The sequence below is a fragment of the Stenella coeruleoalba genome, assembly GCF_951394435.1.
Source record: "Stenella coeruleoalba genome assembly, chromosome: 9".
Taxonomy (NCBI): domain Eukaryota; kingdom Metazoa; phylum Chordata; class Mammalia; order Artiodactyla; family Delphinidae; genus Stenella; species Stenella coeruleoalba.
Window position 1 is genome coordinate 61950655 of NC_137155.1, and position 27844 is coordinate 61978498.

Below are 27844 nucleotides of genomic sequence, written 5' to 3' on the forward strand. Positions count from 1 at the left end.
TATTTTACTTCTTAACCAGTGCACATCTACCAACACTCTCTACCTTCAGCTTCCTGCTAAGTAAGGAAGGACTGAAGGGAAAGGAGCTCTGTGTCACTCCATTTCCCTTTCTTTCTATGTTATCATTTTCAGTGTAAATGGTTGGTTAATACAGGGAAGTAACAGGAGTGTAGTGGGTTTCCTTAGTCATTCCTGTTTCTTTGAATCTATTGCCTTCTTTCTTAATTCAAAACAAGTTCTGGTTCAAATGAAAAGCCTCTCAGGGCTGTCAGTTCCTTCGCTTAATCAGTCTAGACAGAATAGGCCTTCCTCCTGCTTACTTTGAGTCTCTGTGAACTCCCACTCATCCTGGGGCCACGGGAATTCTGAGCTATGGGGCTGTATGGGAATGGGGGGAAAAGAGGGAGGAGGCATGCATATTGCACATATTTTCCCTTCTCACACGCGCTTCCTTGTCTTATCAGACTTCACTTACAAAACACAAATTCAAAGATTAAATTATTAAGAATTTCAAGATGATGACAACAAAGCATTAAACTGAGCACAGGGCCCTGTGCAATTACACAGCTTGCATGCTTCTGAAGCTGGCCCTGAAGCCTGCTTAGACCCAAAGGAAGAATTTCCTAGAAATAAACATTCTCAAATGTAGGAATTGAGTCCCAAGAGAGACTGTGGTATTTCTGACTCCAGAGATCTTTAAAAACAGCTTCATTTGCCAGGAGTATGTAAGTATGCTCATCCCTGTAGGCAGGTGAATGGACTGAGCATCTTCTCAAAGCTCCTTTCTACCCTGCCTCTGTATTCTCTACTATCATACCTCCCAAATCATGTAAGAAAAAATTACTTCAACTCTCTTCTGAATTTGATGAGATTAGAAGGTGTGTATACTTGTTATGTCTATAGAAGTCATTAATGAGACAGGACATTTGATAAAAACATAACTCGGAGAAGAATGAATCAAAAAAGACATTTTAATACTGCTTGTTATGCTCTTCATCTTTAATTAGGTTGTGGTATTCACTTTGGACTTACACTATTGAGACAGCTTATATATCTTGAGAAAAAAAGGAATTCTTTTTCATTCTTTAAGACGTACGCATGCAGTATGTGGTTTTGACATGCTGGTTCACAATCCTCCACATTATGCCTTTAGACCTCACAAATAAATGTTATGTGATGGGTATCCCGCTGAGACGTGAAAATGAAATATGCAAACCTGAAATAACTTGGAAGGAGGGTGAGGCGGGGAAGAAAGGAGTCTCTGACCAGAATGTTGAAATATATCCCATATTGAAGTTATTATGATACCACAAAAATCTGAATGTAATTTAGACGGTTTGGTTGAGGGTGGATGGCAGAATACATTGTGAGAGGGAGAACTTTAGACATGTGGGCAACATTTTCAGAAGAGACTCTCAGTTCAAGGTCAGATGTCCCCACAGTATTGAGAGGTAAGAGAAAGTGCTCAGAAGATGTTTTATTTGCGGTTCAAACAGCACTGCATAATGGTTTATTGTATTGTTATTTAGATGGCATGTGTCACAAGACAGGCTAAATACCATAGTCAACTCTGGAATATTTTCTTCTTAATAACCTCGGTTTCACAAAGCAAAAATGTTTAGAATTCATTATTGCTAATGAAAGATAGTGTTCTTCACACTATATTATCAGTATTAAAAAAATACCATCCCATTTGGAACAGAATTCATCAGTGTTTTCTTTGATCTGTCTCTTTAGTAACACTTTTCCATTTTTGCCACTTCTCAGTACTTTTGGAGGGCAAATAAATGCTGGTGTTGCTGACTATTATATGTGATTTTTTAAGTTGCTGAAAGTTATATATACCAAATGTGTTTTTGTAGGGATACTCCCTATCACTTTAAGAAAAACGTTAAATGTTTTATTTGGCGTCTCCAAAAAGAGGTCATAAACATAGTTCTGTCGGTGGATTTGATAATATAGTATTATCCCTATTGTCTTCCTGTGATGCTGGAAAAGTTTTACCTAAAATAGTGTTCTATCAGAGTACCTGTTAGGGAAACTCTAAAATGAATTTTCTTACTTTTCTGAGGATATTTCAGAGTATTTGGATCCTCAATGCAGAATTTAAATACGCCTCTACTGACCCTCTATCCACTTGAAGCTCTATGGAAAATACAGTCTCCTTAGACTTACCTAAGTAAGTCTACTTAGGTCAATGTGTTACTGGTTTGAGCCTGAGAGAGTATTTAATTGTGATATTACACACATCTCCCCCTCATTATGCTGTACAGAAGCCAAAAGCTGCAAAACTACACATACCTCAGGATTGGCCTAAGAGGAAAAATCTTTTATCCAGTTCATTTGTTATCCATTTTTTCATTCAATGAATATTTATTGAGCACATGCTATGTTTCAGGCAGTGTTCTAGGCACTTAGCATACCTCAATAAACCAAATAGACTTGGTACCCATCCTTTGGGGATTTACTTCAACATTACAAGCAGACATATTCTAGTCATATTCTGTTGTAAACATATTGGCTATCTAATATGGTAGCCACTTGTCACATGTAGCTATTTAAATGGATATTTAAGTGAATTAAAATGAGGTAAAATTAAAATTTCAGTTTCTCGGCCACACTAGCTGTATTTCAGCTGCTCAATAGCCACATGTGGTGAGTGGCTACCACACTGGACAGTATAGATACAGAATATTTCCATCATTGCAGAAGTTTCTGTTGCATAGCACTATCAGTCATTAAGAGGGAAAGGGTTTTTTCAGTTGAGTTAATAACTTAAGCACATTTTAACAAATTAGTGAAAGCAGAGTAGGATACTGCAGCCCTTATTTCTGGTATTCTGGGATCAGCCTGGTCATTTTCACAATAACCATATATTTTCCCAGGAACAAGAAACTTCTCTAGGGAGATGTGTGCATCTGCATAAAGGAGAGGCAAGAATCTGGCACAAGGGCTGCTACTCCCCCTTCATATGGCCTTGGTAGACGTTATAATCATCATAGACTCTTTCCTGTTGAGCTGACACCATGGCCTCAGAATCCTTTTGAATACAGCACTCTAGGTAGTTACTGTCCCTTGGAGTTGGTATGTGGCTGAATCCTTTTTGCCCTTCCTAATCTCTATACAGATCTGCTTCTTATTTTCCTAGTAAACAGCTTAGATGACTAAGATTCTGTACGGTGAAGTCCTGCAGATGGCAGGAAAACAAGGAGAAGCAGTGTTGGTATTTCCAAATGGTTGTCTCAAACTTCTTCTGCTCTAAATGTTCACGTGTTCCACCTGATTCCAGAGGAATCTCTAAAGAGCAACAGTGCACTGGTTTGGGGGCCTGATTACGTACAATCCTAGAGTTGGAAGGAATATTGGCACGTTGCATAGCATCTTGCCTTTTTCTTTTCTTTCAAAGTGCATTTAATATCTTTAGTAACTGTTATCTGCTATTTGAAAAAAGAAAAGCTTTATTGTGTCCTTTAGAGGTTTAATAGTTACCTTCCCTAGTACTGAACTTTAAAATCCCCTGGGGAAGTTAAGATGGAAATTTACATCAGTGGGGGAAGGAGATTTGGACCTTCAGCCTTACTTTTTGATTGATTATTCCTTTTACAAACTGATATGGAAAGAGAAACTTACTTTTAACATTTTCAACATGGTTCATGTGAGAAAACAGATGTTTATAATAGGAAATCCTATTGTGTGGAGGGACTTATCAAGACTCACTTACAAGACTTAAAGACTTCTACGTCACAGGTCAGATTTGATGCAAGGGCCATTGTGCCGCCTGTCTGGATTGAGTGATGACTGAGATGGCTAATCATTACTATTATTAATGACCTCTTCTTAAAAGGCAAACAAAAGGAGGAAGTCTGGTGTCAGTATCAAGCCTGCCTTTATGACTGCTAAAGTATCATCACAATTATAACTGTCTATGGGAACATAGTGCAGAAAGTAAATATTTTGGTAATTCCCATGATCTTAGCCAGCAAGATAAACATGAAAGAATTAGTTTTATGTTCATAATGGCCACATACTCTGTGTTGTTGCTAGTTAGGTGCAACTGGTGTTACGTAATACTTGACTAGAGTTGAATATAATGTATCTCAGAGCTTTTCTGATGACCTGCTTGCAGTTTTAAGAACTGAAATAGTTGAAATACATCAGAATAGGAGCCAAGTAGAATACATTTACAGGTGGTGACGTGTAATTTTTTAATCTTTCCTTATGTATATCAAATATGAAACAGCGCTTTAATGGACACATTTAATATTATTCATGCATTTAAGAATAAAGAGACTAAGTAAACGAACAAAGAATTGATTATTTGAAGCTACACTCTCACTGTATGTGAGATCCTTTGTGAAATAAGGTGTGATTTAATTATAAATAAGTAAAGTAAGTAAAACTCACGCTACCACAGTGAGGAAAATAATGATCATCGCCATGCTTATAATGCTTACCAATTTGATTCCTGGCTGGAAGTGTATTTACTTAGTTCAATTTCCTTAAAATACCTTTACTGTGCCTAACTTGAGTCTACTAATTACAAAGAGATGATTTTGCCATTTCTGGGACCTTGCATTCTTTTACAAATGTACACCTGGAAATTGGTGACTCTTTCCTCTAAAACCGGCGCTCCCTCTTTGCTGTAACCACAGGCAGAGCTGCACCTCCAGGTTTAGTCAGTCACCCTAGCCTGTGGTTGTTCATTTGGAAATGTTTCTGGGAACCCCCCTTGGCTTGCGTCCTTGTTATTCTACCTGGCTTTCTGTGGTGGCATTTGAAGTAGCCTTTCTACCCATGTTTTTGCCTTTCTACCCACGTTTTGCCCTGCACATCTCTGCAAGACTCAGCCCACTGCTCTCCTGTCACACATCTGCTTACATACTTTCCATGGCTCTCTTTGCCCCTGGTCGAGTTTGGATTCCAGTGCCAGGCATTCAGGACTTTCAGTCACTTGGCTCCACTGTATCTTCTTTCCGAAACTCCTTTTCTGCAACTTCCCAGCTTCCCCACTTTGTTCTGGGAAAGCTGACTTTGCATGGATACGCAGCTTCTTTCCATCAAGCAGGGCTAATAGAGCTTTTTTTCCTCACCTAAAATAGTGTCCTCTCTTTACCCTTCTATCTACCCTCTTTAAGAGGCAGATCAATTTTCATTTCCTCCCTATTTATTCTGGCTTTCATTCTCTTGTGAATTTCACTTGGGGGTATGACATAATTTAGCTCTCATTTTATACTCTAAAATTGAATATGTGCTTGTCTTGTATTCTAATTTAAGGACAGATTCTTTTATATCCCCACAGAATTAAAGCTTAAATTAAGCATATAGTCGGATATAAGATCTGTGGATTGCTTGATACCCCATTTACTTTCATAATGTTTCACACAATTACAGATTGTCCTCCAACAACTGTGTAGCTTTTTAAAAGTCATTTTTAAAAAAGGAAGCAATCTATTTCCATTTTGAATTAATCCTTTTTTTTGCAAACAACCTCAAATTTTTGGGGCATTCTATAAGAGAAAACTTGATCTTTCCTGTACAGATGGTAAAAGATATAGGTAAACTTATAGCCAGACCACCACACATAAATATTTATACATATTTTCATTCACATATCCTGTAATTCAAATCAGTTAACATAAAAATTTTCAATCTTACCAGTGATGAATATATGCAAGTGTAAACAGCTATTAGGTACACTTCACCTTTATTGATTTAGTCAAATTTGGTAATAAATACTACTAACAAGACTTGTAGTGAAATAGACACACCCAGCTATTTCTGATATAGTCTTTCCAGAGAGTCCTCTAGGAAAATGTGGGTCATAAAACTAATCCAACACTTGGGCACCAGTAATCTAAGTTAATGCACTGAAAGTAGTAAACTAAAATCCATTTGGTACCATAATGTTTATATTTATGATTATGAAATACCGCAAGCAACCTAAATGCTAATAGTTGGAAAATACAAACTGTGGTATATCAGTTGAATAGAATATTATGTCAGACTAGGGTTCACATCCCTTTTAGAGCAAATACTTAACTAGTTGGGCATCCTTAGGCAAATTACAGAACTCTTTAAGCATTGGTTTCCTTATCTGTACATTGGTGAACGAGACCAGACCCCAAGGACTGGTTCTGCTTCGAAGAGAGTTGAGAGTGGCCATCCAGCTTTGATTTCACCTTACTTTCTCTTTATATTCCTACTGAACCAGTAAATAAATGGTACAGAGGAAGAACATGACATAAAGAAAGTGAGTGAACTTGGCTCCCCAATGCCTTTCTCATGAAGACATGCCCAGAGTTTGATGGAAAACACAGTTGGTGCCGAGTGAGGAATCTGCCAGTTCAGAGGTGCTCAGAACCAGAAACTCACTGCCCTTCGCACAGTTAGGTTGGGAGAAGGGCCATGTCAGCATCTGAGGAGCTGTTACACATGGAATTTCTCTTTACATTTCAGGTATATCCTTTCCTCTACTATGTGGTTTTTTTTTTTTTTTTTCCACGTAATCTGGCTTTCCTTAGGTTTGGCTATGGTCTACTATTCATGATTTACTGAAACACAATAAACATTGAATAAAAATATGTATAAAATAAGGTTTTTCTTCTTCAATAATACTTATCCAAATTCTATTTCCTACACAAAGTAAGAAAGTTACATTGCTCATTTGGTCTCAGTGAACTGGACCATGTACTGAGCCTCCTTTGGGTGTCTTCACCATCATTTTTAGATTCAGGGTTTTGATTGTAGTTATCTATGTCAACTGGAAGACCAGAATACCACTACTACCACTACCACTACCACTACCACTACCACTACCACTACCACTACTACTACTACTACTACTACTACTACTACTACTGCTATTATTAATAATACCACAGAAGTGCTAAACCGTATTTAAAAAAAATATTACTCATGTGAACTCATTTGGAAACTACTTGTCAAAGATGTGCAGATGTTAAGGACACCTTTTATAAACCTCTTAAGGTTCATAGGAGGACTAATTGAGGAAATGTACATAAAGTGCTAAACGTGGTGCTGGGCATATACAGTCTCCAAGAATTACTAGCTCTTGTTACTACTATTTCAACAATAGAACGCCATCCATTGTAAGTGACAGCATTATTTTATGGACCACTTAGAAAAAAAAACAAACACTGCCAATTAAACTATGACATAGTGTGTTTTATCACTTAAAATTTGAGCTAATTATTGAAAGATTTTAGACTTTAGATTTTAGATTTTAGACATACATTTTATCACATCTTACTCTTGAGCCTCAGTAAGAGGAAAGCAGCATAAATTGGTTAAGGTATTCCTGAAACTTCTTCATATTCAAAGTTTGATTCTCTTAAGTCACCTTGCAACTACAGGTGATCCCTATCCTTGTTTTTACACACAGCATTGTCCTGTGTGCCACGAAGAGCATTTTGATGTAACCTTAAGAGTGTACCATTGTTGCCTTCATGATTTTTTTCTGAGTCCCTAATATCCATTCTAAAAGTTTTCCATTTTGACTAAGCTCAAAGCTTCGTTTTTTTCCTTCAGTTGAATCATATATTGGTGCAAGTTAAGAAGCTTCTATCCATAGTTAGCAAGAAATTTTAGGCAAATTGATGTTTACTGCTTTAACAATAGTTCTGTGTGATACATTAATTAATCAAACCACATCTATCCCAGAGATTTGGCAGTTTCTCTTACTTCAGTTGCATTGTTTGACAGAGATAGTAATCTGTGTGCATGTATCTCAATAACAAAACATAATACATTTCTCCTATCTGTATCTTCTTGTTTTACATCCTGGAAGGCACTTAGCTGTTGCTTTGAAAGAACATATGGAATTGTTGTCATTCTTCTGTCATGAATATTTGCTTCACTAATGTCAAATTTATACTTCCAACTGTTCTATTCCCATGCCTTTCCGTGCACACAACTTTTTTGTTCAATGATGAGTCATAGTATAATTTTGATATTTTAAATGATAATCAGTTTGACAGGAAAGTATGGCCATTGCACATCCATCAATTGAAGTGACAAAATATGAACAGCTAAGACAAAGACTGCGCATACACAGGCACTGACAGCAATAGCATGACTGGTGCCTGGAAGCCAGAGGTTGTCAGATGCCGCCGAAATTGACACAGTCTATTTCAGAGATGTTAAAATGTGAAAAAATTGCTCTGGAATTGATGGAACATAATTGTAGGCACAGAGTAAAAGATTTTAATTACAGTCATTTTTTATTAACAGGAAATTTGTGAGTGGTTTGAATTGGGGACAGGAAGTTATAGGAAAGGGCAATGCCTTGGTGTTCCATCTTGGAGCAGGCATCCTTAACCAGAAGCAGATTTCATATAAATAGGAAAGATCTTACCAGTTGTTGCACTTTGAAGAGAAAGCTGCAAATAAACTGTGAGAAGTAGTGAAGGTTGCTATCATTCTTAATTTGGCAGATTGCATAACATGATTATGAAATCTAAGCTTTGATTTCACTGATATGTCATTTATGAGGACTGCAGGAACACAGGTTTTCTCTCCCACCACAGTGAATGAGACTATGTGGATGAAATCACTGATATTGTGAGCAGGAATATACTTCACTTTCTGCATTTAAAGTGGTGAAACTTTCCAGTTTCCTATGAAATCTAATTTCTGTGGTTTAATGGCAGTGATCAGTTGCAGTGGTTAGTTGTTTTCTAACCCATTGGCTGTAAATTCAAAGTCATAAACATCTCTATATAATTTTTAGCAATCTCAGAACCACATCCAATAAACTTCACTAATTAGAAGACATCCCTGTTTTGTAGAGAAATAAGTATAGAAATTAAATACACACACACACATACACATTCATACACACACAGAAGATATAGGCCTGCCTCCCCCACTTCAAAGAAATGTAAGAAAACTAACTTATTGAGCATTATTAAGTACTACGCATTGGCCAAGGACTCTGCATACATTACCCCATTTAATCCTCACTCTGTGCTGGCTGCTGTTTGTGCTTCACCCGTGTCTCTCCACCTCCTGCCATTCCTGAAAGCTTCTACATGCTGGACACCTGCAGTTTTGCTGCTTGAGGATTCTCCCTGTTTGGCAGAGGCTGTGCAGCCACATGTTTGATCAGTGACTGACAGGGGTTGGTGGATTAATACGCCAGCTCCCTCATCCCTCCAGTTGGCAAAGTCCAAGGTGCATTACACACCCAGAGTAGTCCAGCAGGCTTGCACCAGTTACCTACAGCAGTAACTGCTCACAGCCCAGCAGTTTATTGTCTTCTCCCCCTTCCCCCTCTCACTCACTCACTTCCCACCGGCACCTCTTGGATCAGCTGTCAGACAAACTACTTGCATCCACATCCTTGCTTCACAACTATTACTTCCAATTTATAAATGAGGAAATATGCCCAAGGTCATATAGCTAAAAAATAGCAGAGGCGAGATTTGAACCCAAGCTAAGGAGCTTCACAAAAATGAGAAACCTGACTCAGTGGGGGAACTTCTGACAAGGTGATCATACTGAAGTTTTATTCTTCTCCAATATGACTACTTTAAGAAGGATAAGTAAAATTTATATTTTGTATTATGTGTACCCGTGCTGGATTCTATATTAGAAAATGCTAACAAATTTAATCTACTTATTTGCTTCACATAACACTAAAAAGAACTCAAACTATATAATTAATTTTTTCACAAAGTTGACGGGAAGGTACCTTATTATGTAGACAGTTACTATTTAACTTTGAGATTTGTGCTGCTGTGTTGCTGTTATCTTAACTTGATTGCTGTGAAAAATGACATGAACATTGAATGGTGTACAGTCAGTCACTTCAGATCCCATTTTCTATATTTTTTTCTTCGGACTTGAATTCTATTTGAAAGAAAATAGAAATAGAAATCTAGTATTTGGACCTTCCTTTGCTGTTTCAGATCCACCAGTGGCTTTGACCAAGAAAGAAGTAGGTAGGCAAATCTTAAAATAGTGAAGCTTCTGGGTGGTCCTGAAAAGTACAAACTAATTAAAAGGAAGAGAGAAACACAGAAAGAAAGGGATCCTAAAGAAAAGTGCTTTACACTTAAATCAGTGGTTTCATGTGTTCTGGGACATTTTTTCTTGAATTTGGTTATTTCCTATTCTTTGAGATTTTTAAGAACACAGCGTTGTTAGGGAGGAGTTGATGCCTTCAGTTTATTTACATGGCTCTTCTCTTGTCCTAGCTTCAGTAAGATTTTCCCCAGGCTCTGTCAGATATATGGGTATTTGGGGAGTCTGTGACCCCATGAATCTTTTTAAAAAATAATTAATTAATTAATTTATTTATTTATTTTTGCTGTGTTGGGTCTTCATTTCTGTGCGAGGGCTTTCTCTAGTTGTGGCAAGCGGGGCCACTCTTCATCGCGGTGCGCGGGCCTCTCACTGTCGTGGCCTCTCTTGTTGCAGAGCACAAGCTCCAGACGCGCAGGCTCAGTAGTTGTGACTCACAGGCCTAGTTGCTCCGCGGCATGTGGCATCTTCCCAGACTAGGGCTTGAATCTGTGTCCCCTGCATTGGCAGGTAGATTCTCAACCACTGCGCCACCAGGGAAGCCCCCCTAAATCTTTTGATTCCATAATAAGAATGGGCTCTCCAAGTACTCTCAGTAATGAGTCCTTGAAATGAGCATCTATAACTCAGACTCATCAGAGTCAAGTCTGACCATTGTTATGTTTTCAGGGGATGTGGTGTCCCAAGGCCATTCCTAGATGTTAGTTACAGTAGTCTATGCAGGTGCTAAAAGCTTTGACCCATCCAAACTGGCACAAATCATAGTGCTTTTTGATTATGCAGTAAAATCTTATTTAATTGTATACAGTATAGACTATTCACTTGGATAAAGAAGCTGATTTGAATTTTGGTTCCATGAATATGTTAATTGTGACCATAAATTTTCTGGGGGAAGACCTCATATGATATTTTCTGCCTAAGATGATCTGATGAAAATAGATTGAAAGGCACACATGATGAAATGGGAAAAAAGTGGTCTGTAGTATAGTGACCAAGAGCATGGAATTTAGAGCCATACAGTCCTGGATCCCATTACAGCTCTTACTTTTAATAATTGTGTCATTTGTGGTGAAATGCTTTGCATCCAGAACCTTAGTTGGAAGTTACAATACCAATTTAACAAGATAATTATTTACAAATAATATTTGTAAATTTCTTAGCATACTTTCTAGTACATAAGAGGTCCTAAATAGTTTTTTCTCTTGTTGTTATTTCTAGTGTCATTATTATTCACAAGAACCAGCCCCCGAAAGATCAACTTTTAGAGACAACTCCCAGAAGTAAGAATAATAGCATGGAATTCAGTAACTACAATTGCTAAATATGTCTCATTAAATCTAAAAGCACCTGGCAAAGGAAATTATTTTTCTGATTTTTAACTGATGAGGAAACCGAGACCCAGAGACCTAAAATAATTTTCCCAGAGACATACAGCTTATAAGGAAAGGTGCCACATTTTAGGCTAGGTCTTCCAACTTCTAACCCAGTTCTCTTCTCATGAGCCATGCTGCCTTTTACATGGAAATACATAAGCAAGCATAAGTCATAGCCTGAGGTGGTGAATAAGTGAAGGACTAAAGCTGCATGTTAGTCCAGGTAACTAATGACCTCAGGGGAAAAAGCAGCCACGAATTCAGGACTCATTTTCCTGGGCTTCCCTTGTCCCCTGGATCTTGACCTGGTAAGTACTATCTTGTTAGCTTTCCTATACCTTCAAAGAAGTGATTTTTGTATATGTTTTCTCTAGTTATTCTCAGTGGGATAATTGGTCCAAATGATCTAATCTACCATCACCAGAAGCAGGTTTCCCTTGGAATATTCATTATCAATTTTATTTTCCAGTTTTAATATTTTTGTAAGTTGTTTCTGAATAGTGCATGTGACTGGAAGCTTTTGCCTGAAGCAGACTTTAATGCTTAGTCAAAATGATTGGCTAGGGACTTGCCTGGTGGCGCAGTGGTTAAGAATCCACCTGCCAGTGCAGGGGACACACGTTTGAGCCCTGATCTGGGAAGATCCCACATGCCATGGAGCAACTAAGCCCATGCGCCACAACTACTGAGCCTGCACTCTAGAGCCCACGAGCCACAACTACTGAAGCCCGTGCGCCTAGAGCCCATGCTCCGCAACAAAGAGAAGCCCCTGCAATGAGAAGCCTGTGCACTGCAATGAAGAGTAGCCCCCGCTCGCCAAAATTAGAGAAAGCCCGCGTGCAGCAACGAAGACCCAAAGCAGCCAAAAATAAATAAATTTATTTTTTAAAAAATGATTGGCTATGTGGGACATCATTAACGTTTTGTTTTGTTTTAAAATTGAATACGGCTCTCCAGGATCAAGTTTCATGATAATTCAGGTAATCTACTTGTGTTCCTTCCTCTGTCTAAATCTTTGGGGTCAGAATGGGAGTACAGGTCAAATGCAAATTTCTTAGCAAAACGTAACTTTAAAAAAAGTATCAGAGTAGGTTGATTGGAAGCAACCTTGTGTTTTCTGCTTGTACTGCTGCTAAACTCCATGAAGATTGCTTAGCTTCTGTTTCTCAAAAAGGTTTTAGATTTTCATCCAATAGGAAGCAACGTGCTTCATTTTCCACAATGCTGTGTTGATAAGGCTGGCACCCTGTTCTACTTCTGGTTAAAATCTGAATGAGATTTTTACAGCTTTTGAATCATGACAATACTGAAGTCCAGTAAATCACTTCAGTTTAAGATTAAAAGATGATGATATTGGGGAGTGCTTCATTTTATTAGTGATGGGTTGAAAAAGTTTAAGCTGATTTTTTTTTTTTTTTGCGGTACGCGGGCCTCTCACTGCTGCAGCCTCTCCCATTGCGGAGCACAGGCTCCGGACGCGCAGGCCCAGCGGCCATGGCCCACGGGCCCAGCCGCTCCGCGGCACGCGGGATCCTCCCAGACCGGGGCACGAACCCGCGTCCCCTGCATCGGCAGGCGGACTCTCAACCACTGCGCCACCAGGGAAGCCCCTACACTGATTTTTTTCAATGTTTTATTTTATAAAAGCCACTGAACATAATTTTAAACTCATTAAGGTGCCACGTAGGCCATACAGCTTGGTTTCATTTTTAAATTTTATTTTATTTTGTTTCAGGTTCAAAGAGTTATTTTACTCTTCAAAGGTAAATAGCTCAACATTTCAAGCCCTCCTTTGCATGAAGGAAGATTCACTGAACAAAATCTATTCTTTAGAAATAATCTGAACCTAGATAAATCCTGAAAAATTCTTATATCTTCCAAAATATATAATTTACAACTAAAGAACTAAGTTTATTTGTACCTAAGTTTACAATGACCCTTCATATGATTATTTTTCCTTATCTTGGATAATTATACTATGATACAATACAAAGTAACAGTAATCATAAGATCAGTCATTAATACCAAAGACTTTTAATTGTGAATCCTTTACATCTATTCAAGAGGAAATTTATTTCTCTTTAATACAACTTTTTTTCAAGTAAATGAATACGATGTACAGGTCATTTTACCTTCAAATGTATAATGTAAGATGGGCCATTTCTGAGAGTCTTCTCTCCTCAACTGAAACCTGGGATGCGGGTACACAATCTCCATTTGTTCCTTTACACAGATTTCTTTTTTTTTAACCTTTCCTCTCTCCCTTAGAGTTAACTGTGTGCACATTTGGTAAATGCTACCATGGCATTGTGTGGTTTTTCCCTATACTACTATAGTTGCGGATGTGGTAGTGTTTCTATTATAAACATAAGTTTGCAGAAGTTTATAATTTGTTTGAATAAAAGTTTAAAGATATTACTCTTGGGCTTCCCTGGTGGCGCAGTGGTTGAGAGTCCGCCTGCTGATGCAGGGGACACGGGTTCGTGCCCCCGTCCGGGAAGATCCCACATGCCGCGGAGCTGCTGGGCCCGTGAGCCATGGCCACTGAGCCTGCACATCCGGAGCCTGAGCTCTGCAACGGGAGAGGCCACAGAAGTGAGAGGCCTGCGTACCACAAAAAAAAAAAAAAAAAAAAAAAAGATATTACTCTTCACATTGGATTCCAATTGTGTATTTTCTGATTTAAAAAAAGTAGGATTGATTTGCATGCTTATGCCATAGTATCTTCTGCTTAAGATTTGAGTGCCTTACCATTCATGTAAAATTGGCATGGCAAATAGTGTTATTCCTGTTTTATGGAGACCTTAGATATACCCTACAGAGATTAAGTGATTTATCTAAGGTCATACAGGGAAGAGGCTGTTGAGGTGAATGAGGTTAAGTCAAAATCCAGAAGCCTTGGGGCAGTTATCTTCAACTCGGCTGTTTTAATTTGCAGGTGGCATGAGAATACTGTTTTAGTTTATTTTTTTCTTTGGTTATTTTGATTGATACCCTAGGAAATTAACTTGACAAACTTGGTCAAACTTTCTGCATCTTACCGTTTCTGAAAAGCCACTTGCTTATACTGGTTTTTAGGCACAATGACCAGTGGAGACTAGCAGGGCAAGTAGAGCAGGGAAGTCAGAAACTCAGCCATGGCTGTACGGTCTCTGGATAGCAAAAAGCTTAGCTCAGTTGACTTCAGGCAGTAGGAGGAACAGGCTAGCAGAGGCTAAGGCCTTGAATTTAAAAAGCTTCCTCATAGAAATAGGGCATCACACTGGTACAGAGAGGCATCTGGGACCAGCATGGCATATAGGAGCCTCCGCACAGGCAGGTGAAACATGAAAAGCCATGTTGGGGAACGCACGCAGCAGGCAACTTGGCACTGAAGTCAGGCAGCAGGGCTACAGCCTTAGGTCTAGTTTCTTGAAAGGGATTTGGCAGGAGCAAGGCAGCCCAGTCCTTTAAGGAGTGACCCTAAGCAGGCTCCCAACGTAGGGGCTCAGGTAGAAGGACTAAGACAAAAGTTAAGTTACCACATGGGGTAGAGCCTAGACCTTGTGAACAAAGCAAAACTCCAATTGTCAATACTAGACTAGATATAGTAAGCACAAAAAAGCCCAGTAAATAAATTAATTTCTAGTACTGACAAGGCCCATGAAGAAGATAAAACAGAGTAACATGTACATTTAAATTTATTTATGGATTTAGTCACACATTTATAGCTGTAACTTCACACCTACTGTGGTTTTCTAAAAGCCATACATGGGTTAACTGGGACTTCAAGAGTTAGGCTATGGATTTGAGAACTAAAATCATATCAACTATCACCAAAGAGCACTTGCTTAGTAGTTTCTTCCCTTTCAGATGTTTTTTAGCACCATTTTACCAAAATTAAGATTTTCTTTCACTCTTGCAATTAGGAGAGGCAATCGATGTTCAAGTGATAAACATCAATTGATGTTCAATTATTAGTACAATTGGTGTTCAACTTTAAAGGATAAGGGTCAGGTATGTGCATATGGGGTGTGTGTGTGTGTGTGTGTGTGTGTTTAGACGTTAAAACTGAATATTGGACTTATCAATTTAAGGGCTGTAAATAAAGGTAATGGATTCAAACACCAAAAAGGTGGTTAAAATAGCTTATCTTTAATGTACTTCTCATATTTGAGATTCTAGATTTCCACATAGTTTTGTTTCACATTTTATCAGGTAAGTATGCTACATGGTTGATCAGTGGATTATCACATTGCTTTTTTTTTTTTTTTTTTTTTTTTTAGCGGCACGCGGGCCTCTCACTGCTGCGGCCTCTCCCGCCGCGGAGCACAGGCTCCAGACGCGCAGGCTCAGCGGCCATGGCTCACGGGCCCAGCCGCTCCGCGGCACATGGGATCCTCCCGCACCGGGGCACGAACCCATGTCCTCTGCATCGGCAGGCGGACTCCCAACCACTGTGCCACCAGGGAAGCCCTCACATTGCATTTTTAAGGCTCTTCTTTTGTCTCATAAACATTCCTTTTTATTATCATATTTGAGTTTATGTAGCAATTCAGGCCCTCCAGATAATAACCCTGTATTTCAGTAACAATATTTTTGAAGTATTGGCATCATGCCTCATTATATTAAAGAAATATCCATGCCAAATACCTAAACATGACATGGTTTTTGACTTGATCTGCAAGTTGGCAGTAGAAAAGGAAATTCTGTAGTACCTCTATATTAAGTAAATGCCATATCTACTTAAATTATCTAATATGTTACTGTAACCTACTTATGAAAACAGTAGTTTGCTTAGATGAATAGTCTATAAAATAGTAGGAACTGTTTTAATGCTGAAATGACCACAGAGCACACAAATGCCAAATTATATACAAAGGATTTTTCCTTCTTATACTCCAGAGGTCGTCATCAGTGGTTTCAAAAACAACTTGAAAATATGTCCTCTCCAATGACATTTGGGTTACTATTTTGTCTTAATTTACCTCTTCCCATTATTATTGAAATACAATTCAATTTTAAATATTTGTCTAGTTTAGGTTTTGATATTTGTATAGAGATGTCTTTGTAGTAACCAGCGGTTTATTATTCTTTAGTGGTTTGGGATAGGAAGCTGTTTTTATAGCCTTTGACATCTCATTTAAAAATAATTAATTTGTTTCCTAATTTGCCATCTATAATGGGTCAATAGAGTAAAAAATCCTGATGTTGGCAATCAGCGGGAAGTTCTCTAGTGGATATATACAGAGCCTGCACTTTGGTCCAAAGAACCAGCTGCTTAAGCCTACAAGGAAGATGTGTGGTGAGTGTGGAAAAGGCCTGAGGCTTAATCATCTGTTTGCTCGTTGTGACTCAGGAGTGTGGTACAGCTGCCAAGAGAGCAGAGGCAACCAGAGGCCAGGCTGGCAGTGAGAACTCCCAGTAAACAGGGGGAGGCTCTTTCCACCCTGCACTCCCATCCCCAGCCTGGTGTCTTGGGGTCAGTTTGGGGTTCTCTAGTTAGCTGTATAAATGTTTAAGTGTTTAAAATTGGAGCTCATTCAAAGACAAGTGGTCAGGATGGAGAGAAAACTTGAAACCATGTTTATATAAGGAAGAGCTGGAGGAACTGAGGATGTTTATTCTGGAGGAGAGGGTACAGAATTGCTGTCTTCACAGATATAAAGGGCTGTCATGTAGAAGAGAGGTTAGATTTATTCTGCATGGCTCTGGAGGATAGAATAAGGGCCAACGGGGCAGATTTTGGCTCAGTTTAGGAATAGCTTTCTGCTGGTTACACATGTCCCTGAAAGGAATGAACTGCCCCCAAACGTAGTAATTTTGGATCTTGGGGACAAGCATACCTAGGCAGATGGTTGCTACTGTATTCCAGGGAACGTCCCATGAGACTGGACTAAAGATCTCCAAAGTCCTCCCAATCTAAGATCCTAGTTCACCATCTCTCCGTCCAGCAAACACATTTCTTGACCAAGCACAGTGCTAGGGGTGCGGAGACCTCCAGGCACTGGAGAAACCAGGCATGCAGATGGTGGCCACTGCACAGGGTGAGGAGTACAGTGATGGACCTGGTTGTGTGAGGTCTCAGAGTCCTGGAGAGGGCCCACGAATGCGATGCTTGGATGGTAGTGCCTGAGCTGAGTCGTAAGTAGTAGTTGGCCAGGTAACAAGTGGAGATAGGGCATCGCAGCAGGAGGGCTGAGCATGTGTAGAGGCCAGGATGAGAGTGTGGGTGCAGATGGACAGGGAGAGAATAAAACGGAGCAGGAGCTGGAGCAGAAAGTACTTTATATGCTAAACTGAGCATTTGGCTTTAGGAGTTGAAGTTTAGGAATAATGTAATCTGATTTGCATGTTTGAAAGGTGGCTCAACTGATAAGGTTGAGGATAGAGTGGTACCAACAGTGAAGTCACCCAGGGACTCCTCTCTGAGTCTCAGGTTACTCACCCCTTATGTGAGGGGCTTGGACTATTCTGTAGTATTCTATGAGGATAGTCATTCAGTATCATCCTTTATAATTTCACTTTGATTGTCAAGCCTGTGGTGTTCTAAGTCTCACCAGCCTCTGGGTACAAATGCAATCACATTGGCGATAATACCCAGATTTCATTCACACTTCTCTATTTTGCTGCTGAAGACCTCCAGACCCCCCGAAACTCATATCCAGTTATCTCTGGGGCCCCCTGGGGATGTCCGATTGGAGAGGATAAGCAGACCCCTCCCGCTTCTCATTCTGTTGTTATCTGAACCCACCTGAGGGTGGTGCTTCCTCATGCCAATCCTCTGTGATGACACCGCGGTCCCTGCCCACCATAGATATCCCTAGAATTACAGCTTGCAGGGTGCTAAGGTGACACTGCACTCCTCATGGTCTTCACTGCAGCCCAGCCACACTGTTCCCAGCAAATGGGGGTAAACGGCTCACTTCCTCACTTCGTGTCACTTTTGGTCACCTGGGCACGGGAGTGGGACTGGGTAGGCTTGTGTCTCCCAAAATCCCTCTTGACAAAGCTCCTCTGGTTTTGGCCTACAAACCCAAGGCTGTGGAACCAATAGCTGAGAGAGACATCAGGGTTTTCTCTCCCTTCCAGTTTCCCCCAGTCTCTCCTTGTCCTGGCTCGTTCTCCTTCAGCAGCAAAATGAACTATAATCCCAGGGCTTCACTCTCTGGATCATCAAACATACATACACCCGAGATGATGATGATTATCATGCCTGGCACAGGGCTAAAAGCTTCTCATATACCATCTCATTTAATCACCCCAACCCTTGGAGATACATATTATTGGTATCCTCATTTGTAGGTGAGGATGAGGCTAAGAGGAATTAAGTAATATACTCAAACAATTGACAGAGCTAGAATTTAAAACCAGACTGGTCTGGAATATTCCAGGCACCAAGCTCTTAACAAGTCCCCAACAGTGGGACATAAAAACACTCATAATCTTATAACTTGATTAACAGTAAAGTGCTTACTTTGCTCATTTGTCATCTATGCATAAATTCCAAATTGGCTTTTGCATCCAGGGCTGGGAAGAAACAGTGGATGCTGCTATTTCCCACCTTTTGAAGACCTGCCTATCGAAGAGTTCCAAGGAGCAGGCTTTGAACCTCAGCAGCCAGTTGAGCATACCCAAAGACACAAGCCGATTGAAGAAACATATCACCTTGCTGTGCGATCGATTAGCCAAAGGTGGACGTCTCTGCCTAAGTACTGACGCAGCGGCTCCCCAGACCATGGTCATGCCAGGTAAGAGCTCCATTCATGCTCCCAAAACACAACTGTACTTTGGCCAAATTAAAGGAATGTGCCTGTGGTTGTACTTGGGGTTTACATTTCATATTAAAGTGATGATAGCCAAGAAAATTACTTTCACGTTTCCCCTCAGATATCCCAGGGTAACCACTTGGATAAATATTCTTGGGGTATTTGCTTGCTAGACATTTCTAGAATGGTACGTCTTTTTTCTTCCCTCTGCTTTTAAATATATGATCCATTTTGTTTTGCTTCTAACCAATAAAAAGTGGATTAGAGAATAAAACTATTTTTAAGGAAAATTTTACTAAATGTGATCTCACGATACCATATTTCATAAATGTAAATAGGATAATACAAGCAGCTAATATAGTCCAGATGAGTCCCATCCCTTCTGCTGTTTCCTGGTTGTGGTCACCAGAATAAGGAGGAAGAGACAAAGAAAAAGACTGGAGATCAGGAGACATGAGCAGGCTTCAAGGCTGAGGCCTCTATGTGTCAGGGGGAGAGAGATCCAGGTTGCCCAGACCTGGGCAGTCAGTGATGACCATGGGCATCCAAGTCAGCCCTTCCCACAGTCAGGGGCTGAGCCGTCAATAGCGCTGCATTCGGTCCTTTAGAGGCCGCAACTCCCAAGTTCCGCTTAGCTCTACTTAGTGTGTCTCTTTATGGCAGCAGCAAGGAGCATAAGTAAGTGAATTTATTAAACGCAGCAGCGGTAGCATCTATTTCCTCCTAAAGCAAGGACCATAGTATGGGAAGTGGTGTGGAGTTTTTCATCTTCCTCCTTACATGCGTTTTGTACACTTACTGCCCGCCCCCCCATGCTGATGTTACTGCTCATATAACCTGGATATGTTTCTTAACTTTCCAGAGTCTAGTTTCTCCTTTCAAAGTGGGTATAATAATGCCTTCCTTGTTGCTAGGGCATTATATGTTTGTAAAGCACCTAGCACAATTCTTGGAACAGAGATATACTCAAAAAATTCAAACTGTAATTATTACCATTGTACAGATGTATGCATAATTCACCTTATAAATTTGGGGTGGAGAGAACGGCTGGCTTGGGACCATGGGATTCTGTACTCTATGGTTTGAAAATTTTTTTGCCTTAATCATACACAGGCAGAACCTAACTTTCATTCCAAAGTAATATTTCTAATGTGGCATCTCAGAATAGAATTGCCTTCCTACTTAGAAACAGTTCTAATAGTTTGTCTTAATTTAGGTCTTCTTCATCTTGCCCTTGTTAACATCCTCCTAACTGGTCCTTGGGCCTCGATTCATCCATCTCTGTCCACTGTTAGGATGATTTTCCTAAGAAATAAATATGTAGGCTTAATGAGATACTAAGTGAAAAATATTCACTATAATCAGCAATCAGTATATGGCTCTCCCTCCTTTCTTGCCAATTGGAGAAACAAAGGAGGCTTGAGGGAGAAGGCCAAATACATAAAAGGGAAAGCTTAAAAAGAGATGGACTGACCCCCTGATTGGCTGGTGTGTTTGTCAGTGCAGGCCTTGGTAGCCCTGCCTTGTCCTCCCCACGTCCTTGTTGGAGCCTCTTTGGAAACAGCCACTGGGAGTCCGGTGGCATTGCTGTGAGCAAACACCTGGACACCTGGAGAGAAACGATGCTTCTTTAGTCACATTTATTGATTATAGAACTTTAGACATTTGTTTAAATAACTAGATTTGGAAGCAACTTCAGGGCTGTGTCCTTTGAAACCCTTAATGTAAAATTTCTGAATGTTTGGAAGGAAGAGGCAGAGGAAAGGAGGAAGAGAAGGAAGGGAGGGAGAAATGAAGGAAGATGGAAAATGTGTTTGTTCACAAACCAGGAATCTGGAAGCCAGGTGTGTGCCTGTCACACTAGTCTAGCCGAGTTCATCCCGTTGGAGAGATTGAGGCTGTGCGTATTTGTCGCGGTCATAATTGCTTGCTTTTACTTAATGATGACCCACTTTTTGACTTTAGTTGAGTGACTCTCCCTCCCACCTGCCATATCCAATCATGATAGCAAGTTCTTAAAATTTGTTAAATCAGTGCTCTTCGTCATTACCATGCTCCATTATTGCCTATAATACCTTTCCTCCATAGAGCTCAGATTTTTCACATACTTATTTCTGTACTTAACACGTTTCTGAGGTAGAAGAAACATGTAGAATTATTGCTGTTTTACAAATAGAAATTGAGTTAAGGAAAGCTAAATATCTTTCCCAGAGTTACATGGTTACCAGAAGGGTTAGGTCTAGAATCCAAATCTTGTAGTGCACTGTGCTTCCCTCTAGACCACACAGACCACACGGTACAAATATATTTCTAGCCAGAGCCTCCTCCTGTGTGAGCTATTCTTGATCTGGCCTTGTTTTCACTTAAATTGGCCTAGAATTGTGGGAGGAAAAGGGCAGAAATTTCACACAGTCTCTTTTCTTTGCTATGAGGAATATAATAAGGATTTACCCTGTATTTGCTTTGTGCTTAATTTTTATTATCTCAGTAGGTGACATGGTACCATTATTACAGAGATTATTTCTGAGTTATTTCTGCTTCAAACCAGTAGTTGTGAAATTTCTGATGTTTAGCTATAGTAGTTGTTTCAGAATATGTGAAGGTAAAGTGGCATATTAGAAAGGAGTAGATTACTGAACACATAAGCATACAAGCATTTTTCACAGACATGATCTTTTTTTAATAGCTGGGCAGGAACTCAGAAATCATCTGGTTTACTTCCCCCTCTTAACAGCTGAGGTAACGAAGGCGCTAGGAAGATGAAGTGACTTAGTGGTTGGTATTAAAAGGCAGGGATGTGTGTAATTTTACCATGTTCCCTATTAAATTACAGATGAATCTCAGAATAAAAAACTCTTGGTCTTCTCTAGCCTCATGACTTTATGAACCCAGCACCTTGGATGTGCCCTTTCTTTGCTCCAGTAAAGGCCATGATGACAACATCCTCCCCGGCGTCCAGAATTTGAAAATCTTTCCCACTGGGAATTACCTTATGGACTTCTTTGCCTCACATTTCTCCTGCTTGCCTTTATCAACCTTCAGCTTCTCTATCAGGATTTAGCCTAATCTTTATTGGGTATTCTTTTTATTACAGAACCATCAAACTTGTATTTTTCTTATCTGTACCTCTGTATTCACATCTTTCAGCTGGGGAATATTGCATTTTCATTAAATGTCTTTTTTCTAATCTCAGTGGTATGTATTCTACCCTTAGAACAAGAGTTACAGAGAGCCACCAGGGTAGTGTTTTAAAAAAAATCTGAATGTGAATGCCTTTAGTTGCCTAGCTGGCTTTCTCATACCTGTTTGTTACTTGCTGCAACCCTGCAGGTGCTTGAGGCTGAGGTTTACCTTAGATTGCTAGTGATTATAAAGTATGGAAGGTTCGAGACTAATTGGTATCAGAAGAAGACTACCTGAAACTGGAACCAACATTTCATTGTTTTCATTAGGAAAACAAAAGATTTGTTTGAAAAAGAGTAAAGTTAAAATCAACAGTAAGTTTATCATATATTTGCCAGAATTTATGTTATGCCTGCAATTTTGTGCCAATTCTTAGAGACAGCAATGAAGAAATTGCGTGAGGTTTTTGTTTTTGCTTTGTTTCTGGTATGATGATGGACACTCAAATTTGACCTAACTAGCACCTTCACAAAGAAGGTAATTTTTAGGAAAAAATATTCCAAGGCATTATCCATTTTCCTAGGGATCTTTCTTTGATCTGCAAACCATTTTCTTCAGAAACATCTATCATGTCATCATTCTAGCCAATTTTCTTCTCTTCATTGTTAACTGGACCAATTGCCAGATTTTCTTTTTTTTTTTTTTAACATCTTTATTGGAGTATAATTGCTCTACAATGGTTTGTTAGTTTCTGCTTTATAACAAAGTGAATCAGCCATACATACACATATATCCCCATATCTCCTCCCTCTTGCGTCTCCCTCCCACCCTCCCTATCCCACCTCTCTAGGTGGTCACAAAGCAAGGAGATGATCTCCCTGTGCTATGTGGCTGCTTCCCACTAGCTATCTGTTTTACATTTGGTAGTGTATATATGTCCATGCCACTCTCTCACTTCATCCCAGCTTACCCTTCCCCCTCCCCGTGTCCTCAAGTCCATTCTCTACATCTGCATCTCTATTCCTGTCCTCAATTGCCAGATTTTCTCCGGGTACTGTCCTTGCATGTGATACAAGCGGTTCTCTAATAACACTTTAACTGCATGGCATCTTGCATCATTTGCAAGGTTTGTAATTTCCCTCTGCAGCCCATTTATGCTGTATTTGCAACAGTTTCCAACAGTTGGTGAGAGATGAACCAATACAAAAAGTTGATAGCAGATGGGGATTCCTCTAGTGTTAAATGTGGAAAGATACTGGAGTAGAGACTAATTTTATAAGTGGCCAATTCGTTTTTGAGTGAATATCTTTGTATTATGCTTTTGCTTTTTTATGATTACAATTGGGATAATTAGAACATCTATAAGTAGGAGAATCCCCCCTCCCCAAAATTATGTATGTAAGAATTTAGAAGGTGTGCTAGCCTGAATTCTGATCTCATGTGCTAATGTGACATTTCAAAGCAATGGAGAGTGGACAAGGTGAATTAGTTGAAAAATGTTTCTGGGAACAGGCCAACCATTTGGAGAAAAAATAGATTCCCTAGCCCATTCTGTGTGCCACGATACATTTCAGATGGATAAGAGATGTAAATGTAAAAAAAAAAAAGGAAACACAAAAACACACAATGAAATAGAGGTAGATACATAGACATGGAGGTGCAGGATAAGTCTTTCTAAGTAAGTCAATAAAGGCAGAAAGCAAAAGACAGAGCTTCAGTGATACACGTCTCAAAATCTGGTCCAGACGCATATAAACCGAGGTGTATGTTAATGATAATTATACTGGGTGCCACAGTTATAGGTGGTGTCTGAGTGTCCTCCTGCTAGTTCTCTTCCATATAATGTGTACATTTTCATACAAATAACGAATATAACTTTTGTAAAAAGAGACTGTGATAGAAAATGCCAACAATAAAATGACTATAGTTGTATCAGAAATGGTGGTAAGGAAAAAACAAGGACTGGTGTCATAAATCAGGAAATTAATGACTTTTATGTTATTCAAGGGCAATGACCTGTATTTATGGGGCTTGTTTGTATTTCAGTTCTGATAAAGAGACCCAAGTACTTTGCAGGACTTTGTGCAGCTAGTTTATGGATTCTGCCTCCTTCCTACCTCTGCCTCTCCTCTCCAAAAGTAGGCCAAATCATGCAAGATATTGATCTCTGAGCACTTTTTTAACCTTTTCCCAAGTGGCTACATAATTGCTAAATTGGGTGAACACACAACCCCCTTGACTGCTCTGCAGCCTTTTTCAGTAAGACCATTTCCTTCTTAAAACGTTTTCATTCCTTGGCTTCTCTTTTACTGTTGGAAACTGTTCCTGGCTCCCGCAGGCTTATCTTTTCCAGTCTGCTTTATGCCTTCTTGTTCCTTTTTGTCTCTTGACTATTGGTGTTCCATCTTTATGCTCTCCTGGACGATCTGATCCAACTACCACCTGAATTCCATGTGCCTCTAAATTTGTACCTTTCTGTCTGGCGTCTTCCAGGTTTCACATGTCTCCATTAATACCCCACAGTCCTCTCCAATTCCACATGCCTGAATGAAACTCATCTCCTACGGTGTGCCTGATCTCAGTCGATGATATTACCCAATGCCCAGGCTAGCGTCCTCAGAAACAATCTTGAGTCTGTTTCCTTTCCTCTCTATGTTCAGTCAGTTACCAAAACCTGATGGTAGCACCTCCCAAATATATCTCTTTTCACTGTCCACATTGCCATTACATTACTAATGCTCTTATCTCCTATTCAGACTACTAAAATGACGTACCAATAGTCTTCTTGTATTAAAAATCCTCTTTTATTTTTAGTACTACCATCAAAAACAAACAACTTATGAATGTTCATAGAAACATTATAATCAAAAAGTGGAAACAATCCAAATATTCCTCAAATGATGAATGGATAAATAAATATAGTATATCCATACAGTGGAATATTCTTTAGCAATAAAAAGAACTACAACATGGATGAACCTTGAAAACATTATGCCGAGTAACAGAAGCCAGTCCAAAAGACCATATATTATGATTCCATTCATATAAAATGTTCAGAATAGGCAAATTCATAGAGATAGAAAGTATATTAGTGGTTGCCTAGGCCTGGGGGTGAGGTTGGCATGGGGAAGTGCATAGTGATGGCTAATGGTATGGATTTTCCTTTCTTGTAGCTAAATCTGTATACATCCATAATGAATTTATACCTTTCCATGAATATGAGTTTCTTTGGAAAAACAGGGATATGAGTATGTTACTTCTCTGCTTGAAAATATTCCACAGGTGTTACCTACCACATTAAATCAAAAGTTCTAAGCCTGAAATACAATGCTCCTTACTAAATAGACCCACATTATCCTTCTACCCTTATATTCTGTACTTTCTTCCTTAAAATCCTTTACTAATACTGAATTTCTCAGTATTTTCCAAATACACCATGCTTTGTAAGCTTCTATACTTTTAAATAGTTTCTTTGACTTAGAGAGTCAGTCTTTAGCTGGTGGTAAAATTACCACTAATTTCTGAAGACCCAGAAGAAATGATATTCCACAAAGCATTCATTGGCCTTCCTGGCACTACTTGTTCTTCTGTGCTTCCCTGGTCTCTGGTATATGGCTTTTACTGTACTTATTGTAGGGTACCATTGTTTAATATTTTTATTTCATCCCTTACCACTGTATTAGTTTGCTAGGGCAAACTAATAACAAAATACCACAGGCTGGCCTAAACAACAGAAATTTATTTTCAATCACAGTTTTGGAGGCTGGAAGTCCAAAATCAGGGTGCTCATAGTTTTGGTTTCTCCTAAGGTCTTTCTCCTTGGCTTGCAGATGGCCACCTTCTCTCTGTGTCCTCACATGGCCTTTTTCTCTGTGCATGCACACTCCTGGTATGTCTTCCTCCTCTTATAAGGACACTAGTACTTTTGGGTTGGGGCCTCACCCTCATGACCTCATTTAACCTTGATTACCTCTTTAAAAGCCCTATTTCCAAATACAGTCATACTGGGGGTTAGGGCTTCAACCTGTGAATTTTGGGGAGGACATAAGTCAGTCCATAATACCTCCAGATAGAAAGTAAGTGCATGAAAGACTCAATATATTGATATATTGTATTCTTTTTTGTGAACACAGCATCCTACTTATGCCTGGTATATATATAGTTGATGCCCATCATATCTTTTTTAAACTTCTTATTTTAAAATAATTACAGACTCACAGGAAGATGCAAAAATACTACATAGAATCCCATGTACCCTTCATCCAGCTTTCCGTAATGGTGATATTTCATAGACTGTAGTATAGTATCAAAAATAGGAAACTGCCACTGGTCTACCTTATATTTCAGAATGAATCAGCGGAGCTGTTTCGAAAGAGGCTAAGTCTTGAAGTAGGTGTGAATTTTAGACTTTTAGAAAGGATAGTGGCAGATATTATAGATAGAGTTGGTGATCTAAGCAAGGAGATATGGGTCTGTAAGTAAACTGGTTAAGTTTCAGATTAGAAATTCAGTTTGGTAGATCAGTAAGCATCCTTTTTTTTTTTTTTTTTTTTGTGGTACGCGGGCCCCTCACTGTTGTAGCCTCTCCCGTCGCGGGGCACACGCTCCGGACGCGCAGGCTCAGCGTCCATGGCTTACGGGGCCTAGCCACCCCGTGGCATGTGGGATCTTCCTGGACTGGGGCACGAACCCTTGTCCCCTGAATCAGCAGGCGGACTCTCAACCACTGTGCCACCAGGGAAGCCCAGTAAGCATCTTTTGATATAGGAACTTGAAAAGCTGGATAAAAGAGATTGAGCATGATGCAAATGGTGATGGAAGCTATTAAAGATTCTTAAGCTATAAGTGATTTATGGAAAAACAGTGTTTTGTTCAATTTAAAAAATGGTTTAAAAAACAAAACAAAACAAAAATAACCCCCAGTGTTTTAGAAATACTAATCTGATGGTGGTATGCAGGATAGAGAGAAGTATGACGAATAGGGATGAATATAGATAGTTCATCAAGTTCTTTAGTTGCCATTGATGGAAATGATTAAGTTTGTAATTTTGTTATGAATAATGTGCTTCATTTCAAATACAGTGAGCTTGAGATGATTAAGATGCATCCAAGAAAAGAGATATGTCAATAGCTGGATCTGAGGGATTTGAGTTGAAGGGAAAGATTAAAGCTTGAAAGTAGATTTTAGTATCCTCAGCTTAGAGGTCATCATTGCAACTTTGCAATTGGATGAACCCTTTGGTAGTGAAGGCAGAAGCTGGGGAACACTGGATTTGGGACTTATCTGCAGAGCCAGACAAGAGGTGGATTCTACAGGGAGGAAGTGGATTTCAAGGAATTCCCAGAAGAGGTTGTGTCAGTACTATAAAGGACAGAAGAAGGTCAAGGAAGATCCTTCTGTAACTGGACGGAACAGTATAGGAAGGCAGATAGAAAAAGAAGTAAATAGGCTATGATCAAGGTTTTTATTTCTTTTCTTTTTCTTCTCTTTAGAAAAGATATTTCAAGATGTTTGAAGGTCAGGGGATGGTGGCAAGATGAGAGTGCTAAAATCCA

At 39.4% G+C, this 27844-nt stretch overlaps 1 protein-coding gene across 6 annotated transcripts in view; it reads left to right on the forward strand.

Moving 5' to 3' along the window:
• Positions 1-27844, forward strand: part of BBS9 (Bardet-Biedl syndrome 9) — a 614322-nt gene that overhangs the window by 364277 nt on the left and 222201 nt on the right. For all 6 annotated transcript variants that reach the window (XR_013829928.1, XR_013829929.1, XR_013829930.1 and 3 more), the window contains one exon: positions 18925-19147. Coding sequence is in view for 1 of the 6 variants with exons in the window: in XM_079932453.1 (XP_079788579.1) it covers positions 18925-19147 (223 nt within the window). In the remaining 5 variants the exon portion in view is untranslated. The remainder of the gene's footprint in view (positions 1-18924; positions 19148-27844) is intronic.